Raw genomic sequence first — 17405 nt, forward strand, 5'->3', positions numbered from 1 at the left:
GTCCTTTTAATCTTATCCCACAGGAAACTCACATACGTTTGTGCCTAAATATGCAAAATGACGGCCAAACGTTATCTTACATGACTTTCTTTGGTTTTATTAGTGGGAAAGTTTTCCACAGTTCAATGTTTTCTCATTTGTTGATATTGGCTCTCACTGAGGTACTAACGCCCTAGAAATGGCTTTGTAACCCTTTCCACACTGATAAATGTAATTGACTTCTCATTTCTTCTTCTTGAAGTTCTATAGATCCAGATAGGATGTGTTCATTTTTGAGATCCTCTCCTACTTGTTGCCTGACAGGAACTGGTAATTACTTGATTCTAGAGCAATATGGCCTGGTGTGGCTATTTATATGAACCAAAACATGACTTACCACACAGCACTCGCGATTTAGCAAAGTAGGTTTTTAAACCTCAAGGCATGACATCATCTTTTGAACTGAATTTTGCATTTACTCGGATTATTGTGACCGATAAGCTAAAACACTTAACTATGCCCAAAAATCAAAAACAAAAATCTGTAAGGAGGAAAAAGCTTTTTCATGTTAGGAAAAATCCAAATCGGATTGTTGGTCAGGATTGACAATATCACAATATATGACTCACTTATTATTACTAGCCAAAAAAATAAATCAAAACAAATGCTGATCATGTGTACAGACTTTATTAGTGTGGATTATCATTTGGCACATATTGTCGCCAGCACCTTAGAGGTCAATTAATAATAATTACTACCAACTTTATTGAAAAGACAATGAAATTATAGCAATTTTACATTTTTTCAAATTAAACAGTATGCCAAGTGTTTTCACGTATAGCCTAACATCAATTTGAAATGCAACGCTTTTCGACACCGAGTGATGCAATTGTTACAGAGATCTGCAGCCAACTGAGTAAAATCAGTTGCACAAATATGTGACTTGTGCTGCGGGACAGAGTGGTGACATGTGACAAACAAAGCAGCCATGTTTTGCTTAGAAGGGAAATATCTGTTGGTCTTTTTTTTAAAGAAAAGAAGGGGAAAAAAAGCAGCAGTTTTGTCAGAAAAAGCAGTTTTCACACAAGAAAATGAAACCTGTTACTTAAAAAAATTAATGTGATGCATTTTCTGAGAGCGACTTGTTTTAAAAAAAATGTAAGCATCCACCGTCTGCAGCTTTGATTTACTCTCACCAATCATAAAGCAACTAATCTGGAGCGACCCTTTTTACTGTCAAAGTATGATTAGAGTGAATTTTAAACTCGATTGACAGTCCTTAAACAATACGACTGTAAATATGCGCAGTTACACAAAATTCAGACAGACTGACATGAATTGAAAAGGAAAAATATTCAAACTGATTCAAAAACAAGACAAAATAAGAATACATTAATGTGAAAAAAAACCTTGTGTGCAGCGCTGTCAGATGTAACTAGTTTTTTAAATGACTCGTCTAAAGTCATAAATTGACAATCACTTCTGTGAGGCTGCAGAGAAAAGAAACTTCCAGCTAAAGTGCCTTCGGATCATGCCATCCACGGAACAAACAGGAACATTTGTTACGATAAATCTGTCATTCTCCTTCCTCTCTGTTCAGTGAGTGCATCTGAAATTAAAATAAATGACCGTAACAAGAAAAAAAAAAAACGACCAAAACAGTTCTATATCTCATCCAAACCGTAATCCTCTTCAGGGAAGTCTCCCACGGTCATATTCAACGGCTTCACAAATGCCCCGTATTTGTCTTGACACTCAAAGTATTGCTTCCCCTGAACGCTGGACACACAATAAAAATAAGTTAAGATTCAAATTTGCAAAAATTGTTAACATTTCTTTACATTAATGGGGGAGGGGGTATCGTCTTACGTTCCATTGTGTTTTCCAACGGGCTCATCGTACTTCACACCCACCCAATGACCTGACTTGAACTCTGTTGTACCTACAATGATACACATTAGATGATAGGACCGGGAATAAAGTCTGTAAATGCAAAACATTTTCCATAATCTTTTTTCCCTTATTTTAAACAGCCAAGGAAAATGTTGAAGACTGTGCAGAAACCTCAAAAATAAGCGTCTGTGTTTTTATCAGACATCATACTCCTACCAATAATCAGCTCCATTGTTTAAACTAAATAACAGCAAGTTCAACTTTTGGATTTCAACACTGACTCTGAACAGTGTTTACTGAGACTAACTTAAAGCTGTATATTCAAGTGGAACAAAGCAAAGGAAGTCTCTACTCTCTCTAAGTTGCAGCAATCGGTAGCATGTTATGCCATGTCTTCATGTTCTGTTTGACCATAATACACCTGAGGCACAAGATTTTGGTTAAACACAGAAAAGTGAAACTTCAGGACAACTGACAGGTTACTAATAAAATGGGAATATCAGTTTATTGTTGTAATGTCTGCATTCAGAACGCTTGGCTGTTTTATTTTCTAACGCCTTGCTTCAGCAACATGAGCTGGGTTTAAAGATGCTTTAATCAGAATTTTGTTTTCCAAAATGGTGCCAGAATTTTCAAATCCAGCAGACACACACCGAGAGCTCACATAGACAAAATAGAGCACCTTGCTTAACTTCCTCTTATCAGCTGAAAGTCTCGCCTTTTCTTACAGTCCAAATAAACCAGATATACTCCACATATCAGGAAAAATATTGTAAATATTATAATATTATTACTGCTTCTGACCCAATGCTCACAAGTCAGGGTAGATGAATCTGAAAATTTTAAGCACACTTACCAACATACATGACCGTGCCAAGCTTTGTGGGCTGCCCTGGGACCTCCACTTTGCAGCGGCTGCCGACAGAAATGGCCTCAGCTGCAGCCTTCTGCTGTTCTTCCCGAATGGTGAGCTCAGCTTTCTTCTTAGCAGCTTCTTCCTCGTTGAAGCGGCCCAAATTCTGCTTCTTTAAGAATGACCGGACGGATTCTACAGGATATGTGCATTTTGTACATTGAGCAATAATGATCAAAGCCATAAAGAGCGACTCAAGGTTCAAAGCATGGAACTATACATTTCTAATGAATCAGAGTTTTTACTTAACTAAAATATAATCAATGGCCATGTTTTGTTTTTAACTAAAGGGGCTTACAAATGTACCTTTAATACTCGTCTTCTCACTTTCGAAATAATTAGTCTGGGAAATTCAAAATGTCTCTAATCAATTTTTAATCCATGATTTGTTTTAGGAACAAATTTAAGAGGAGAAAAGTGTGTGAGATTTTTACCTTTCCGTTGTTCATAGGCCTCATCTGAGAGCTCAAACTTCTCCACTTTGGAATCATCAAACAACTCGCTGGTCTGTCCTCCACTCCTGTCAATAACCTGGTCAGGAAACAATGAGACAAACACATTAATATGACAACCACAAATGATTTTACTGTAATGTTCAACTATAAAGAAAAAAAATTCAATTTGTAATTTTCTTACAGGTAATAATGTGATTTTAAAATTAATTCCAGTACGGCCCCCAAAAAAGGTTGAGATTTGATCAGTTTCTTTCAGGGTTGACAAATTAAATAGCTTGAAGTTTTTCTGGATCATACTCCCATACAGCGATAACCTACCTCTGCATCAACCATCAATAGCAATAAAACAGAAACCCTGCTGCCATCCACACACTGATTATACTAAAATAAAATCCCAGTAAAGGTCAAAATTTTATTTTTGCAAGAGTATTAGGGTCACTTTGAGGAAAAAAAAAGAGGATTTATTATACAACTTTTTAGAGCAATATATTGAGAGGAGAACATATTACAAACAACTGGAAGGTTTTTATAGCTGATTAAAAAAAAAAATCACTGAATCTGGTCACAGTGGGTGCTTAAAGAGCTACAGCAACATTATTTGTAATTTAAGAGGTGATCATGTTTGTCCACATCTCCCAAAAGCATCTGGAATTATGCCTAGTTCACATGGGAAGATTTTTATGCAGATTTTCAACAGGAGTTGCGGATATCAGTCAAGTTCTGCAAAAAACCTTCAGATATTTTATATAAAACTAAAGATGATCAGATCTTTTTCTGATCAGCACACATTTAAATAAACACACTCTTGCTTCCTATACCCCACACCTTATATTTGACAGGAAGTCTATAAGCGACGTGAGGAGAGCCGTTAACAAGTCAAGGTGCAGCACGCTGACGACAGTGTTCCACCAAACACTGAAAACTGCAATTAAATCAATAGATGCTTTACTTTACGAGTATCAAATGCAGGCTTATGCAAGCAGAAAGGACTGTTAAACATTCCCAATTTATCTGACCAATAATTGTGTGTGTTTGCACGCTTAATTTAAGAAGAAAAACCATTTTTACATCCCAGACTCCTAGCTTTTCAACCAGTGTATAGTTTGAAAACAATCTTACATCCACTGAAACTTACATTTTATCTACCATATCACTAGATATTGCATTTCAGGTACTTTTAATATTTGACGTACATGTATTCTGCATTCATCATCCACAGGGTAGGAACCAAATAAAGCTTCATCGTTATCAATTTTCTGTAGGAACCTATCGGTGGTGCTAAAAATCTCCAGGTCCATGCTGGAAGCAGGTACACCCACATTCATCTCCAGGAGCATCTTTGTACAAGAGAGTAGATACAGAATAGACCACAGTTAGAAAGTAGAACTAGTTAATGTTCTCAAAGTGAAGTGCAAGGGATGTTATACTTGTATATTACCTTTAATTCTGCAATAGTAATTCTTTTATTGAACCTTCTGCGGTTCTCAAAGCTGGAAAGGCTGCTTGTGATACGGACATTCACATACGGGTTGGTAACCACCGTCACTTCACCGTCCATCCTGCACTGTGTTTGGGCCCCACCTAAAAGCTTGTTTCTACAAATGAAAATAAATACCATCAAGAGATCATCCAACAGAATTGGAAAGATTTTAAACATGTAATAAGGCATTTTTATGCGACTTCTGAGGAAAGGATGCAGAGTCAGAGGAAGGCAGAGACAATAACACATATCAGTAGATATTTTAGTTAAATGTTTGTGGCTGGAAATGACAGGAGAAAAAAAACATTTAGGCTTTTTTGCCGCAGTGTTTTTCATGGCTCATGTTTGGTAAGTTACTGAATGCAGGGCTGGAAAGTGAGACTGAGTTATCAGTGAGGAGCTGAGGTGTCTTTTAGATGTGAAAAGTATCATTTTTATTTATTTTGTAGATCAAACTGTTGCACTGATGTAGAGAGTCGTTCAAGAAGAACAAAAATTGCTTTATAGATTTTACTTTTGTTGGTCAAATTACTGTATTGAGTTTAAAACTGCTGAGTCCTATTTTATGAGCTGTTTTTTACTTCGGTATTAGAAAGAGGCAGGACCTGTTCAATTGCCAGTCAACTTATATCAATGCACTTTGACCAATAACCAAATGTCTTTTGACCAATAGAATATACCAGAATCTGGTAGCTTGTGTGCTACCAGAGTATTTAGCTTGCTAGTTGTGAGGTAAATGATAAAGTGAGTGTTCAGTCCTGGAATGACAGTCATTGTGCGACGTGGATGCATAACTTTAATCTGATTATTGGATTGTTACTGACACGTTGGTGGCACAATTGTTTATGACATTTCTGCTAATTTACTGATCCGTCAGGTTTCCGATATGCGTCCCCCCCAAAGACAGACTCGTTCCTACGCCCTTGATTAAGACGATGCCATAAACAAATGCAACCAGGGCAAAACATGAAAAGTTGCAATAAAGTATTATTTTATCAGGATGTAGATGTTACCGTAGGTGCAACAACATAATAACATATCCTGCATCCTACTAAGGCAGTGATTCCACGTTTTTGCCATGGGATGCAGTATTTTTCAACAAGTCCTCATGTTTTAGTGCATCAGAGTAAGCATTTAGGAAAGCAACGTGGCTTTCATCCCGTATTTATTCCACATTGATTTCACTCAATGAGGTTTCTTCCTTTCGCTGTCATTTTAAATATGACTGTGGTTAGCTACACTCTGCGTTAGCTAGCTAACAGGGTTGGTGGTCAGCAGCAGCAGGACCCATTGAGACACCTCGAATAAACAACAGTTTTCTTACATTTACTTACATTTCTGTGTCTTGTCTCCAGCGGTATGAACAAGTTTTGAGGAAAGAGGCTAGCCGTGTGCGGTTAAAAAACCGTTATAAACCACAACGACACTAAAACAAAAATGGTGAACCTAGCCTCGCTTTGTGTTTATGCCAGAAAACTCAAACTCCAATTCCTGCTACGCCCTGCTCTGGAAGGTTCTACCCGCCTTGGGAGGAACGCACCAATCACATTGGAGATAGAACGGGCTCAACCAATAAGAATTACTGTTACGCGACATAACAACGAAGGACCTCCTCCTCCGGAAACAGTTGACCAAATCAACAACCAATCAAAAGACAGGACTAAAAATCCCAATCTATACGAACAACCACTAGACGGCGCAATTGTGCAAATGCTCAATCTACATACCCATTTTTGATGGGTATTTCAGGAGGATTTTGAGGAAAATATAGCAGAAAATAGACATTTTCCCTTTTGTGGTTAAAATGCATGAGTGAAAGTGTAAATTTGGTTTGAAAAGCGGTGAAAATGGCCCGATTTTCACATTTCTGACTCCTAAATCTGACACCATCTGCAACTGTAGGGAGCATTATTTCTCCCCTACCCCTCCAAAGTGTCCCACTGTTATTTTCTTCCACATTTGATGTACTGAAATCTCTAAAACTCTCATGACTCTGGATTGGGATTAGTATTTAAATCTATACCTTTAAGGATATTGGATTAACAGGAAGAGAGATAAGATAAATCTCCTTAACCTGCATATTTACCGGAATATTTACATTCTTGTACTAAGTAGATGCAATGCAGGTCTCTATAGATCATATTACACAGGGATTGTCGTTTATCTTTAAAGTTTAGGCTTTTATATCTTTTCATCATCTTCTATCACAACGTAAACCAAAGTAAATCATGAGGAAAGCAATGCATCTCTGAACTGGGTCATGATTTAAATTGTTTTGATGACTCATTCATTGGAAAAAAGAAAAAAAAAAGAAAAAATTCTTATTAACTGCAAAAATCATCTAGATCCACGTAGCTGGTGGAGGCATTTTGGCCTATCGGTATGTGTTTGTGCAGACTATATTTGCATATAAACCACCTAATGCTCAACAGACTGTTTGATCCAGTGGGAAAAGATAAATCATAAACGATGTAAGGACTAATACAGCTGCAGTTCTGGTATCTTCTGTTTTTATGCAGACAAGCCTTCATTTAGAAGTATGTTTAGGCTCACTGTTATGCAGAAAAAGATTATAGCTCTCTTTATTCTTATAATAGCCAGCAGACACTTGAAGTTTTGGGGGCTATTCACAATTTTATCCATCGTTCAATAAAAACCCTGTTCCATCCTCAGAATAGGCGTAATGCAACCACCATGTTTCACTTTAACCCCAATTGTCATGTTCACTCGCACCCGGAAGTATAACTCAGGTAGCGCAAACTACCAGCAAGCAAACACAGCTATAATGGTGGAGGTAGTGAAAATACCTCCACCATTAGCTTCTCTAATAGTAGAGCTAATGGTGAAAAGTAATGGTGCCTTATCCATTTTGTTGCTGATAGGGCAACAATGGTGAGACATTTCTGCCTTATCAGCCAACTTTAAGACAAATAAGATGGACACAGAATACATCAGCTACATTATTTACAGGAAACAACAGAGATTATTGCATACTTTCAACAAACTTTTACATATTAAAAGTTGACAGTTATCGGGTGACCAACCCCCCTCCCTTCTTTGCCTTCTTTGCCCTGGGCGACTGCCATCCAAAGTTCTGGAGCGAGTAAGCGCCGATGGTTTTTCAGAAATGTTAGGGGCAAAAGGGCAACTTCGAGACATACAGTCCCTGTTGGAGTTAATTAAAGCTGCAGCCTGAGATCACATTTAGATGGGTTGGATCGTGCCAGCAGCAATAGAGAGAGGGGCGTGTCTGCGCCTGGCCTGGAGGCACATTAATCGGTTCTGCTGGCGGAGCGGAGGACGGGAAAAACGCAGCGCTGCGGAGGGAGGGACGGAGGAAGAGAGAGCGAGAGAGAGAGACAGGGGAGGAGGAACTACTAGTGGGGAAAAAAAGTTAAAGTGAAAATGGCTTCCTTGTCTTTAGAGTCTACAGAACAATCTGAGAACAGCCCAGAGGAGCCATCAGCAGCCGAGTCCAAAGAAGACAAAGAAACCGCCCGAGTTTCGGAACATCTGCTCCAAAGTTTTCAGAAGTCGGCTCTGAGTTTCTCCACTGACCAGGTTTCGTGTCTGTGCGAGGCCCTGTTGCAAGCGGGTAATGTGGATCGCCTGTGGAGGTTTCTCTCCACCATACCTCCTTCGTCCGAGCTGCTACGTGGCAACGAGACGTTGCTGAAGGCCCAGGCGCTGGTGGCCTTCCACCGGGAGGAGTTCAAGGAGCTGTACGCCATCCTGGAGAGCTATGACTTCCACCCGTCTAACCATGGGTTCCTGCAGGACCTGTACCTCAAAGCCCGCTACAAGGAGGCGGAGAGGTCCCGGGGCCGCAGCCTGGGCGCCGTGGACAAGTACCGGCTCAGGAAGAAGTTCCCCCTGCCCAAAACCATCTGGGACGGGGAAGAGACCGTGTACTGCTTCAAGGAGAAGTCCCGGAACGCTCTGAAGGAATGTTACAAGAGCAACAGGTATCCCACTCCGGACGAGAAGAAAAACCTGGCCAAAGTCACCGGACTGTCCCTCACACAGGTCAGCAACTGGTTCAAGAACCGCAGGCAGAGGGACAGGACCCCGTCCGGGACCCACAGCAAAAGGCAAGAGCAACAAAGCTGCATGCATGTGCACACATTCAACTATATAAGCCGCAGCAGTGTCCTTTGTTTGGAAGCAGAGGAAACACAGAAAAAACCCTGAAGAAAAAAAACACAGCACGCCTTCACTTGAGTGCAAAAACGAGCCAATATGCTAGACGCTGGTTTATGCAATTGATTTGGCTGTAGCGGTGTTTTGGCAGCAGTGAAGTCACACATCTCAAACCTGAAGCATGTTGCTTTGTTATGAAATGTGAGATCCAGATGGGCCCCACGATGGCTCAAGTTTCCTGAAACTCTGCACTGCGCTGCCGCCTTCAGAGCCAGGGAAAGCCAGGTTAGTTAGTGGAAACCTTTAACAAGAGTGCGTGAGTGGGGGGCAAAAAAACCCTGCAGGATCAGATCACACAGCCTGAGACCTCTCGTTTTATACATTGCAGTAGAGATGGATCAGGCCACTTCTTTGACAGATAGGTGTGATTGATACAGACCTTGTGGTGTTCATTGTCAGCAAAATAATGATATTTATTGATGCTCCCAAAGAACCAGCAGAGAAAAAAATAGTTTAATTAGGAAAAGTAACACACCTTCTGCCACCTTTAGCGTCTGACATGAACACGTTGTCCGCGTCTTGTCTGTTTATCATCTCGGCTGGAAACTGAAAATGCTGCCCAACATTTAAGAGTTAGTTGAGGCATCTTCTGTTACAACAATCAGGGTGAAGCCATGAAGACTGCAACTGGCTGGTGCTCACGAGACCGAAGTCGCCACAAAAAGACATTTTAATATCACGAGATCTTGTTAGACAAGTTCTTGTTACAATCCTGCTGGTCGTTACCAAAGATGCATGTTCAAAATTAAAAGTCTAGGGAGCTGAGAACGCCGTCTAATTGACTCTGGGTTTGGTTGGTGTTATTAAAAAAAGTGACTCATCTTCAGATAAATTGAACAGATTTAGTCAGAGGAGAATTCAACAAGTCGCCTCAGCTTACGTAGCAAATGATGTCCTGGGTATTTTGAGTTTCTCACTGGGAATTCTTGAAACTGCAAATGTAAATGAAAAATGTTTGTTTCTGGTGGGGAATGAGAAGCCGGTAGCATAATAATCAGTCAAACTAATTGAGCACAAACTGTAGCTTTATACTGACTGATCATAACACAACAACCAAATCAAATATGCTTCAAGAAGCTTGACTTATTCAGTTTCTTTCAGGTCCTTCCTAATGAATCCAATTTTCACTGATTCAGAATTATTTTTATTGACTCTTTCTCCTCTTTTATAAAAGGAAAAAAAAAGGCCTGTACAGTACTTGATGGAAGTAGTAGCTTTAAATTGAATAGAAAATAACATATACTCACTTATGTTTGAAAGCCTTTGTCTAAAGCTTTTATCTAAGCTCAAAGAAGTGCATCAGACTACATGACTCTGGTTTTATTTTCAGCCCACTTATTTATCAAGTACTGTACAGGCCAAAATGTGTGTGTGTGTGCTCTTGGTTTTTATTTAATGAAGAGTGGCGCTGATTCCTGTCTCTGGCAGAATAATCATTGCATCTCTTGTTTCTTTTTTTTTTTTTTACAACCACTGCTTCTCCAAACAGGGGTGATCTGTTAGGAGAAGAGATAAAACAGAACACGGAGAGCTTGTCTCGCCCCACAACCAGTGGTTGTGGTGGTCAGGCCGAGCGACGCAGCGAATCTGTGTGGTCAAAACTACACAAACGAACCAAAACCTGCACCCTAAAGGAGTTTTTAGGACTCTTGTGCTTCCTGCTTGCACAGAGGAGTGCTGCTATGCATGGTTGGTTATTAAGTTGGAGGAGCGGTGTGTTGAAAAATGGTTAACCGTGCTGCAGTTTAAAAGTAGAGGAGAAACTTGAACAAATTTTCTTTTGCCATTAGAAATATGAGATCTAAATCCAACCAGCACAAAATCTCTCTGATTTACATTAGATGTCTCTCAGTAATGCAGCACAGATAATTCCAATTTTAATACTGCAGTATCTGCTGTTAATCAAAACAGGAAAGCAATAACTATCCCTGCACTGCAAAAACACAGAATCCTACCAAGTGTTTTGGTCTGGTTTCTAGTGCAAATATCTTGGTTCAATTCAAATAAGACAAAACTAACTTATATATAACTTCAAGGCAAGAAGTACCTTGTTTTATGTCAATAACGCCATAATATTGATGAAAAGGTTTCAGTTCCACTGGCAGATTATTTCACATAGAAAAATTCATTTACCTCATGTTAAAAGTGAAATATTCTGCCAGTGGAACTAAGACTTTTTGCTCAATATGATGGAATTATTGACATAAAACAAGTTCCTATATTTTGCAAAGAAGTTACTTGTGAGTCAGTTTTGTCTTATTTCAATTCTAAGAAGATATTTGCAAAAGAAAAAGACCAAAACACTTGCTATGATTTGGTGTTTTTGCAACGCACTTAAACTTCATATTTTCTCAAAAAGCAGAAATAATTGTGAAAGACACTCATTAAATAATCAAAGTAATTTTTTATGTTTAATATCGCATCAAATTTCAGTGAGTCTGATGGGAATCACAGCACTGAAGACGAGGCGAGCGTCATGGACGAAGCGGCGGACAAACCTGAGGAGACCGTCGGCTCCGGGGCTTCCATCATCTCCGTCTCGGCGGTGCCCTGCAGCGCCGGGAGCCAGCTCATCCTCAACAGCTCCAGCGGCTTCCTCACAGCGCCGCAGCCTTTGCTGCTGAACGGAAACTCCCTGATCTCTGGCGCCGGGGCTGGCGTCATCATCAACGGCCTGAGTCTGGGCGACTGCCAGACGGTCACGCTGAGTCCTGTCACCACCAGCTCTCCTTTGATCCTGAACGGGGCTCAGGTCATAGCCAAACCCGGGGTCGGCGCAGAGCAGCAGGAGGCGGTGGAGGCCAAGGCGGCGGTTCTGAGCAGCAACTTGCGATCTTCCGAGGCCTCCGCCATCGTTTCTCCTCCACTTCATACCAAAGCAAAGAGCGGCAACAACATGGATTTTCACGTCCGCTGTGAATCGGAAGGAGGCAGCCAGACGGTATCCCCGTCCTCCTCGTCTTTATCGCCCTCCCCGCCAGCTCTGTCATCTCCCACCTGTCTTCCATCTCTAGTCTTAACCCAGAACCCGCAACATCAAGAGCCGCTCTCCCTCACAGCGCCTCTGTCTTCTGCAAATGTAGCTATTTCTAACTCTCCCAGTCAGCAAGGGGTTTCTCCCTCGTCGGTTTCTTCCATCCACTCCGCCCCTCATGTCATCTCTTTGCCCCAAGTTGTGCCTTCCATCCACTGTGCACCAGTCTCCCATCTGGTCCAGACGTCTTTAGGATCCCAGTGCCCTCAGCTCGTCCCAGTATCCCCACTCACCTCGCCGGCTCCATCGTTCCAAAACCCTCCCACTCAAAACCCGGGTGGCAGACCACCGAAGCAGCAGAAAGAGCCCCTAACAACTGTATCTGAATCTGCTGCGACTGTGGTTTCGGTCTCGGAGCTAAGCAACGCTACCCTCCAGCAAATAAACTCCACCCCAAGCAAAATCCAGACTCCGCAGGTTCTCTCCGCATCTTCCCCAACTCCAGTAGTGCCGGTGTCACAAGCCAAAGGCAGCAGCGCCTCTGCACAGTTAGTCTCTCTCTCCATGCCTCAGCTGGTCCCCGTCTCCTCCATCCAGACCTCCTCCAACGTCTCTTTCCCTCAGGTGGTGCCGGCCAGTCCAGCTCTCTCCATCCCCTCGGCCGGGTTGCCCTTGCAGATCCTGGCTTCGGCTCCCGGATCCGGAGGGGCTCCGCAGACCCCGCTCCGGATAAACCCGCTGAGTCCAATTCAGAGAGTGGGGAACCCGAGCAGCGTGGCCCCCGCCGTGCAGCTCCTGAACCCTGGGATCATTCAGCTACCTTCCTCTCCAACAGGTAAGCATGTTTCATTGGAAAATGAGATTTATCATTGGTCTTCAGTTGGATTCTTTGCTGGGATTTCATTTCATATGATGAAGAATTAAATGTATTTTGGATTCTATAAAAATTAAAAAACTTAAGTGAATCTTGAGAGGAAACAAATTGTTTATTGTGGATCAGATCTGAAGAGTGGAAGACGACCTCTGCTGAAAGAAAGCAACAGAAACATTTGGGTTGTTTTCACACCTGATTGTCTAGAAGATTCTGTTCAACTGGGGACTAAAATTGCAACATTTGTTATATTTTCCACTTGTGCGGTTCGCTTCCACACGGCGGTGAACCAAATCATTTGGAAAAACCTGTTCCCCCTTCTCGCCTGTGGTGGCGCTGCATCAAGAACCACTTAAGGGAATGAAACAAAAGCTGAGCACAAGTTTCTTTTTCACATAATGCAAACAGAAATGTAGTAGCGTCAGGTTACCAGTTGGTGGCTGTAATGCTTCATTCAGTTGTTTGCCGTCGCCAACATATCAAAAAAGAAGAAGTAGGGTCAGATTTTAGTGGCTGTAGAATTTCTCTTTCATCTTTAGCAAAAGACCACAAACTATTCTTCTGACTGTCGTTACACTCGTGTGTTTGTTTAGGTTGCATTTACCCAGAATACCCTCCATCACAGTCTGCTTCACCGCTTTTGGAGCGACCTGCGGTCGGCTGGCATTCACATATGCATTCAAACGGCACCAGAGTTCACTTCAACCAAACCGAGACTGAGGTTTTTAGGTGGACCAGAGGTCACTTTTTTTGGTCCGCATCAGAGTTCTGTTGTGCGTTCACACCTCCACAAACAAGCCAGACTTTCTAGGCAAATGAGCTAGTGTTGGATTAAAGTGGATTAACAGGGCTGGTGTGAATGCACCCTTTATTTTGCCACAATCCATGCAGGGAACGTGGCAAAAATGGGGATGCTTTTTTTCAGCAGGGACTCAGAAGAAGGTCAAAGTTGATGGGAAGATGGAAGGAACCCGGGGAGGTTCCCAAACATATAGGCTAAGAGGATCATCAGTTATATCAATAGGTATTGATGTGTCGGAATGGCCTAGTCAAAGCCCAGATCTCACTGAAATTTGTGGTTACACTTGAAAACTGATGAGACGTACCTGAGATAATTTTATAAAATATTGTTTAACGAGGGATGGATACAAATAACGCCACTTTTTATGGTTGTAAAACATAATCAAAATCATCAAATCAGATGAAATCATTTGTAATAGTTGTTCTACCCCTTCGCCATCTCCATAAAGTGTGTGGTTGCTCAGTAGCGTAACTAGCATGATGTGCATAAAGTCATTAAATAAGGATCATTGTGTTTTCCTCTAGGGAACCTCGTTCTTGGTGGAAGTCCTTATCTGAGTGTCCAGCAGGGGAAGCTGATTCTGACCATCCCAGCAGGGATCCAGCTCACCAGTTTACCCCTGAAACCAGTCCCAGACGCACCCACCATCTCTGCCAACGGCGTGGCGGGGCTTCTTGGCCCCTCCGCGCCTCCCGTGGCCCACCAGCCTCCGTCCGTCCCCGGCTCGACCTCCGCCGGTCCGGCAGCTTCGCCCTTGAACTTCATCAGCTCGTCCCCTCTGTACTGTGCTCCGGACTCCGCCGTCGCCACCAGCCAGGCGCTCACGGACCAGCCCGTCACCATGACGACACAGAGCTCGCTCACTCCGGAGAGCCTGCTGGCCCTCGGCCCCATGTACAGCGGCGTGGCGCCGAGCCTCCAGCTGTCCCAGCCGGCGTGGAGCCCCGTGTCGCTCTCCACCTCGGCCAGCCTGACGCTGTTTGACATGCGGGGGAAGGGCGAGCTGCCCGTAGACCTCGGCCTGCCCGGCGGGGAGTCGCTCCTGCTGGGGAGCCCCTCGCCGGGGCAGGACGAGGACGCCAGGTCTCCCCTGGGGGACCCAGAGGAGATGGACGGGGACCCCAAGATCCTCACTCAGCTCCAGTCGGTCCCCGTGGATGAAGACCTGGGTTTGTAGTCTCCTAAAACTGTACGCTGGCGACGATGATCCTCTGAAAGACTTTAGTTTCTCCTCATGACCCGACATGTTACCTTCACATTCTTTAAACATATTAATTAGGTATTTAAACGCTTTAATGCCTTCACAGTCCTGACTGGCACTTTTGAGAGAAGTTTTTGCAGTTTTGTTTTGCGGTGTTTGGCAGCTCCAGTCAGAACCTTGCATACGCTTTTCATGGATATCAATGTCACGCTGGTTTGGGGCATTTAAAGATTTATTCTTTACCATCCTTCTTACAGGATGTAATGATTTATACTAGGGTCGTCAATGTTACATAATGCATATTAATCTCATTACCTATTTTGACCTAAAAGCGTCACTACAGAAAAGTGAATGGATCCACTTTAAATAAATATAAATATAGAAAATATTTTCTTTTCTTTCTACCAGCATATTTCTTCTAAAAACTTTAGATGGATATAAAATCAAGTGTGTTTGTTTTTTTTTTAAACCATAAAATGAATTCTTGATTCCAGACATAAAACCTGATTGTCCCCCTTTCTTTTTTTTAAGGGTTTAGCTTTAGACAAATTTTCTTTTTAATGAGGCGGAAAGTGAGAATTTCTACTTGGAGAGTAAATGTTTCTCAGCCCTAAGATGAGGAGTTAACAGCTAGACCTACAGCAAACCCAAACACATGTAACTGAGGTTAAAAGAACAAAACCGGCTAACGTTTGGCTTCAGGAATGCCTTGACCTCAACTATGCTCAAAATTTGTGGAATATTCATAAAGGCTTGGTGAGATCCAGAGGAAAACAACTTAAATGTGGTTTACCAAGAAGGTTTGTCAAGCATCCATGAATATATCTCCTCACCCAGTTTTATTTTGTATGCAAAGCTCTCCTGTAGTCAGAAAAATAAGCAATGAGTCAGATACATCTTTAGATAAAAAAAAAATTAGAAAATAAATGACATCGACATCCATGATTAGTGTAAACGTGCCTGGAAATGCTTCATTTTGAGGTTTTACCTCTAGATTTTAAGGGAATTTTCTTTTTTTCTTTTTTATTTTTTATCTTGAGAGAGGAGCTAAGCTGGATGACATTTTGAGAAAATTCAACAGTACATTTTCCTGGAGTTTTTCCTTGAGGTGCCACCAAAAGAGAGAAGATCTGGTAAAGTGAAAACACTTGTACATTTCTCAGTGAGAGCTTCTGGACTTTGACTCTTCTTACGCTACCAACACTCCACAATGAAGAGCATAAAAACCCTCATGCTCTTTATTTTGCCTCCTAGTTGCAAGGGAAACACAACAGTATTTCACAGACAAGAACCAGTTACTGAAGTCTGGCCAAGCAGGCAGATTTGTTGCATTTAATGTTGTTTAAAGTTGTTTTTTTTGTTTGTTTGTTTGTTTTTTTGCAGTTTTTGAATTGTGTGATTGACATTATGATGATAATAATGATACAGGAGTTGAAAAGGTTATAACTCTATGCAATATATGTGTAGCTCTTTATAGGACAACGCTTGGGAGATGAAATGAAGCGTTGACGTGCATTACACTAAAGCGTTTTGCTCTGATTGTGATGTTTCTCATCAAATGCAGCCAAAGTCTCAGTACAATGATGCTGATAAGTGCCTTATTTTAAACCGTTTTTTGTTGTTTTTTTTACAAAAAAAATGTATTCTTGTTTTGTGTTTGTTACACAGTTTTGTATGACTTGTATGTTGCTGACCAGATTTTTGGACTTTAAAGAATGCCCACATTTCTACGTCAGTTTGACCCTCTGTGAATTGCTGTGATACTTTATTTGCATGGTCGTTGCTCCATCTCATTTATTTTTATTTCTTTTAAAATCGTTGTATATTTTGCACATTTCATTGGCATTCTGTTTACGTTAACGCTCGCGTTCTGTCGTGATCGCGGTGGGACTCATTTGTTCGGGACGCTCCGGGTCCTTTGGATTTAAACGCTAAACCAAACAGGCCGTCTGCGGCCGCAACGCAGGCAGCCGTCGAGCTTTTTGCTCGTTTATGGTACATAAATGTGCAGTGGATGTCAGAAGTGGACACGCCCCTGTTAAAACGGCAGGTTTTTGTGACTTAAAGCTGCAGTATGTGCATTTTTATTTTTAAAAAATATGGGTTTTTGTTTTTTTTTAGATATTTGTTAAAACTGTCACCATCTCAACAGATAATGAGACAGAAATTCATTGGAGAAAAGTCTAGCACCCCCCACCTCGTCCCAGTGCTACTATTGGTAAAACGTTTAGGATTTAGTTTCCAAACTTTAATTTTCCTCTCATGAGGTAATTCTTGTCTGGGTTTGGAGGAATGCTTGCACGTTCTCAGTTGCTGAAAAATAGAAATCCATTTTCAGATTTTTAGCAGACATTTGAAGGTTTTGGATTGAAACTGAGTGACATTCACACCGTTACAAACTCCTGTTTTATGTGGGGAAAAAAAAGCAAACCCAGATCAACATATCACTGTGGTTATTTTATTGTTTTCTCTTTCTCTCTTTGGTGATTGACGGCGGTTTTGCCAAGCATATATTTATAGGTTGCGTCTGTTTGAGTCTGATTTTATTAGCTCATAACGTACAATCACAAGGCGTTTTTGACGATTTTAAGGGCTTCCTTGACTTGTTTTCTCTGGAAGGATTTAACTTGGCTTATC

General features: G+C 41.6%; 2 protein-coding genes across 2 annotated transcripts; one reads left to right on the top strand and one right to left on the bottom strand.

Moving 5' to 3' along the window:
* Window positions 1-647: 647 nt before the first annotated feature.
* tbcb (tubulin folding cofactor B) lies at window positions 648-6239 on the bottom strand. The gene is made up of 7 exons (XM_027999214.1): window positions 6055-6239; window positions 4679-4835; window positions 4434-4577; window positions 3220-3316; window positions 2729-2920; window positions 1849-1921; window positions 648-1758 (listed from the first exon to the last, which is right to left on the bottom strand). Exons 2-7 carry the CDS (start codon window positions 4796-4798, stop codon window positions 1644-1646), a joined length of 741 nt encoding a protein of 246 aa, XP_027855015.1. The 5' UTR covers window positions 4799-4835; window positions 6055-6239; the 3' UTR covers window positions 648-1643.
* Window positions 6240-7650: 1411 nt separating this feature from the next.
* On the top strand, window positions 7651-16393 carry six5 (SIX homeobox 5). Its single transcript, XM_027999583.1, has 3 exons — window positions 7651-8811; window positions 11354-12729; window positions 14092-16393. The coding sequence occupies exons 1-3, from the start codon at window positions 8126-8128 to the stop codon at window positions 14742-14744; spliced, it is 2715 nt and encodes a 904-aa protein (XP_027855384.1). The 5' UTR covers window positions 7651-8125; the 3' UTR covers window positions 14745-16393.
* The last annotated feature ends 1012 nt before the right edge of the window (window positions 16394-17405 follow it).

Source organism: Xiphophorus couchianus, chromosome 18, assembly GCF_001444195.1.
Source record: "Xiphophorus couchianus chromosome 18, X_couchianus-1.0, whole genome shotgun sequence".
In the NCBI taxonomy this organism is placed as follows: domain Eukaryota; kingdom Metazoa; phylum Chordata; class Actinopteri; order Cyprinodontiformes; family Poeciliidae; genus Xiphophorus; species Xiphophorus couchianus.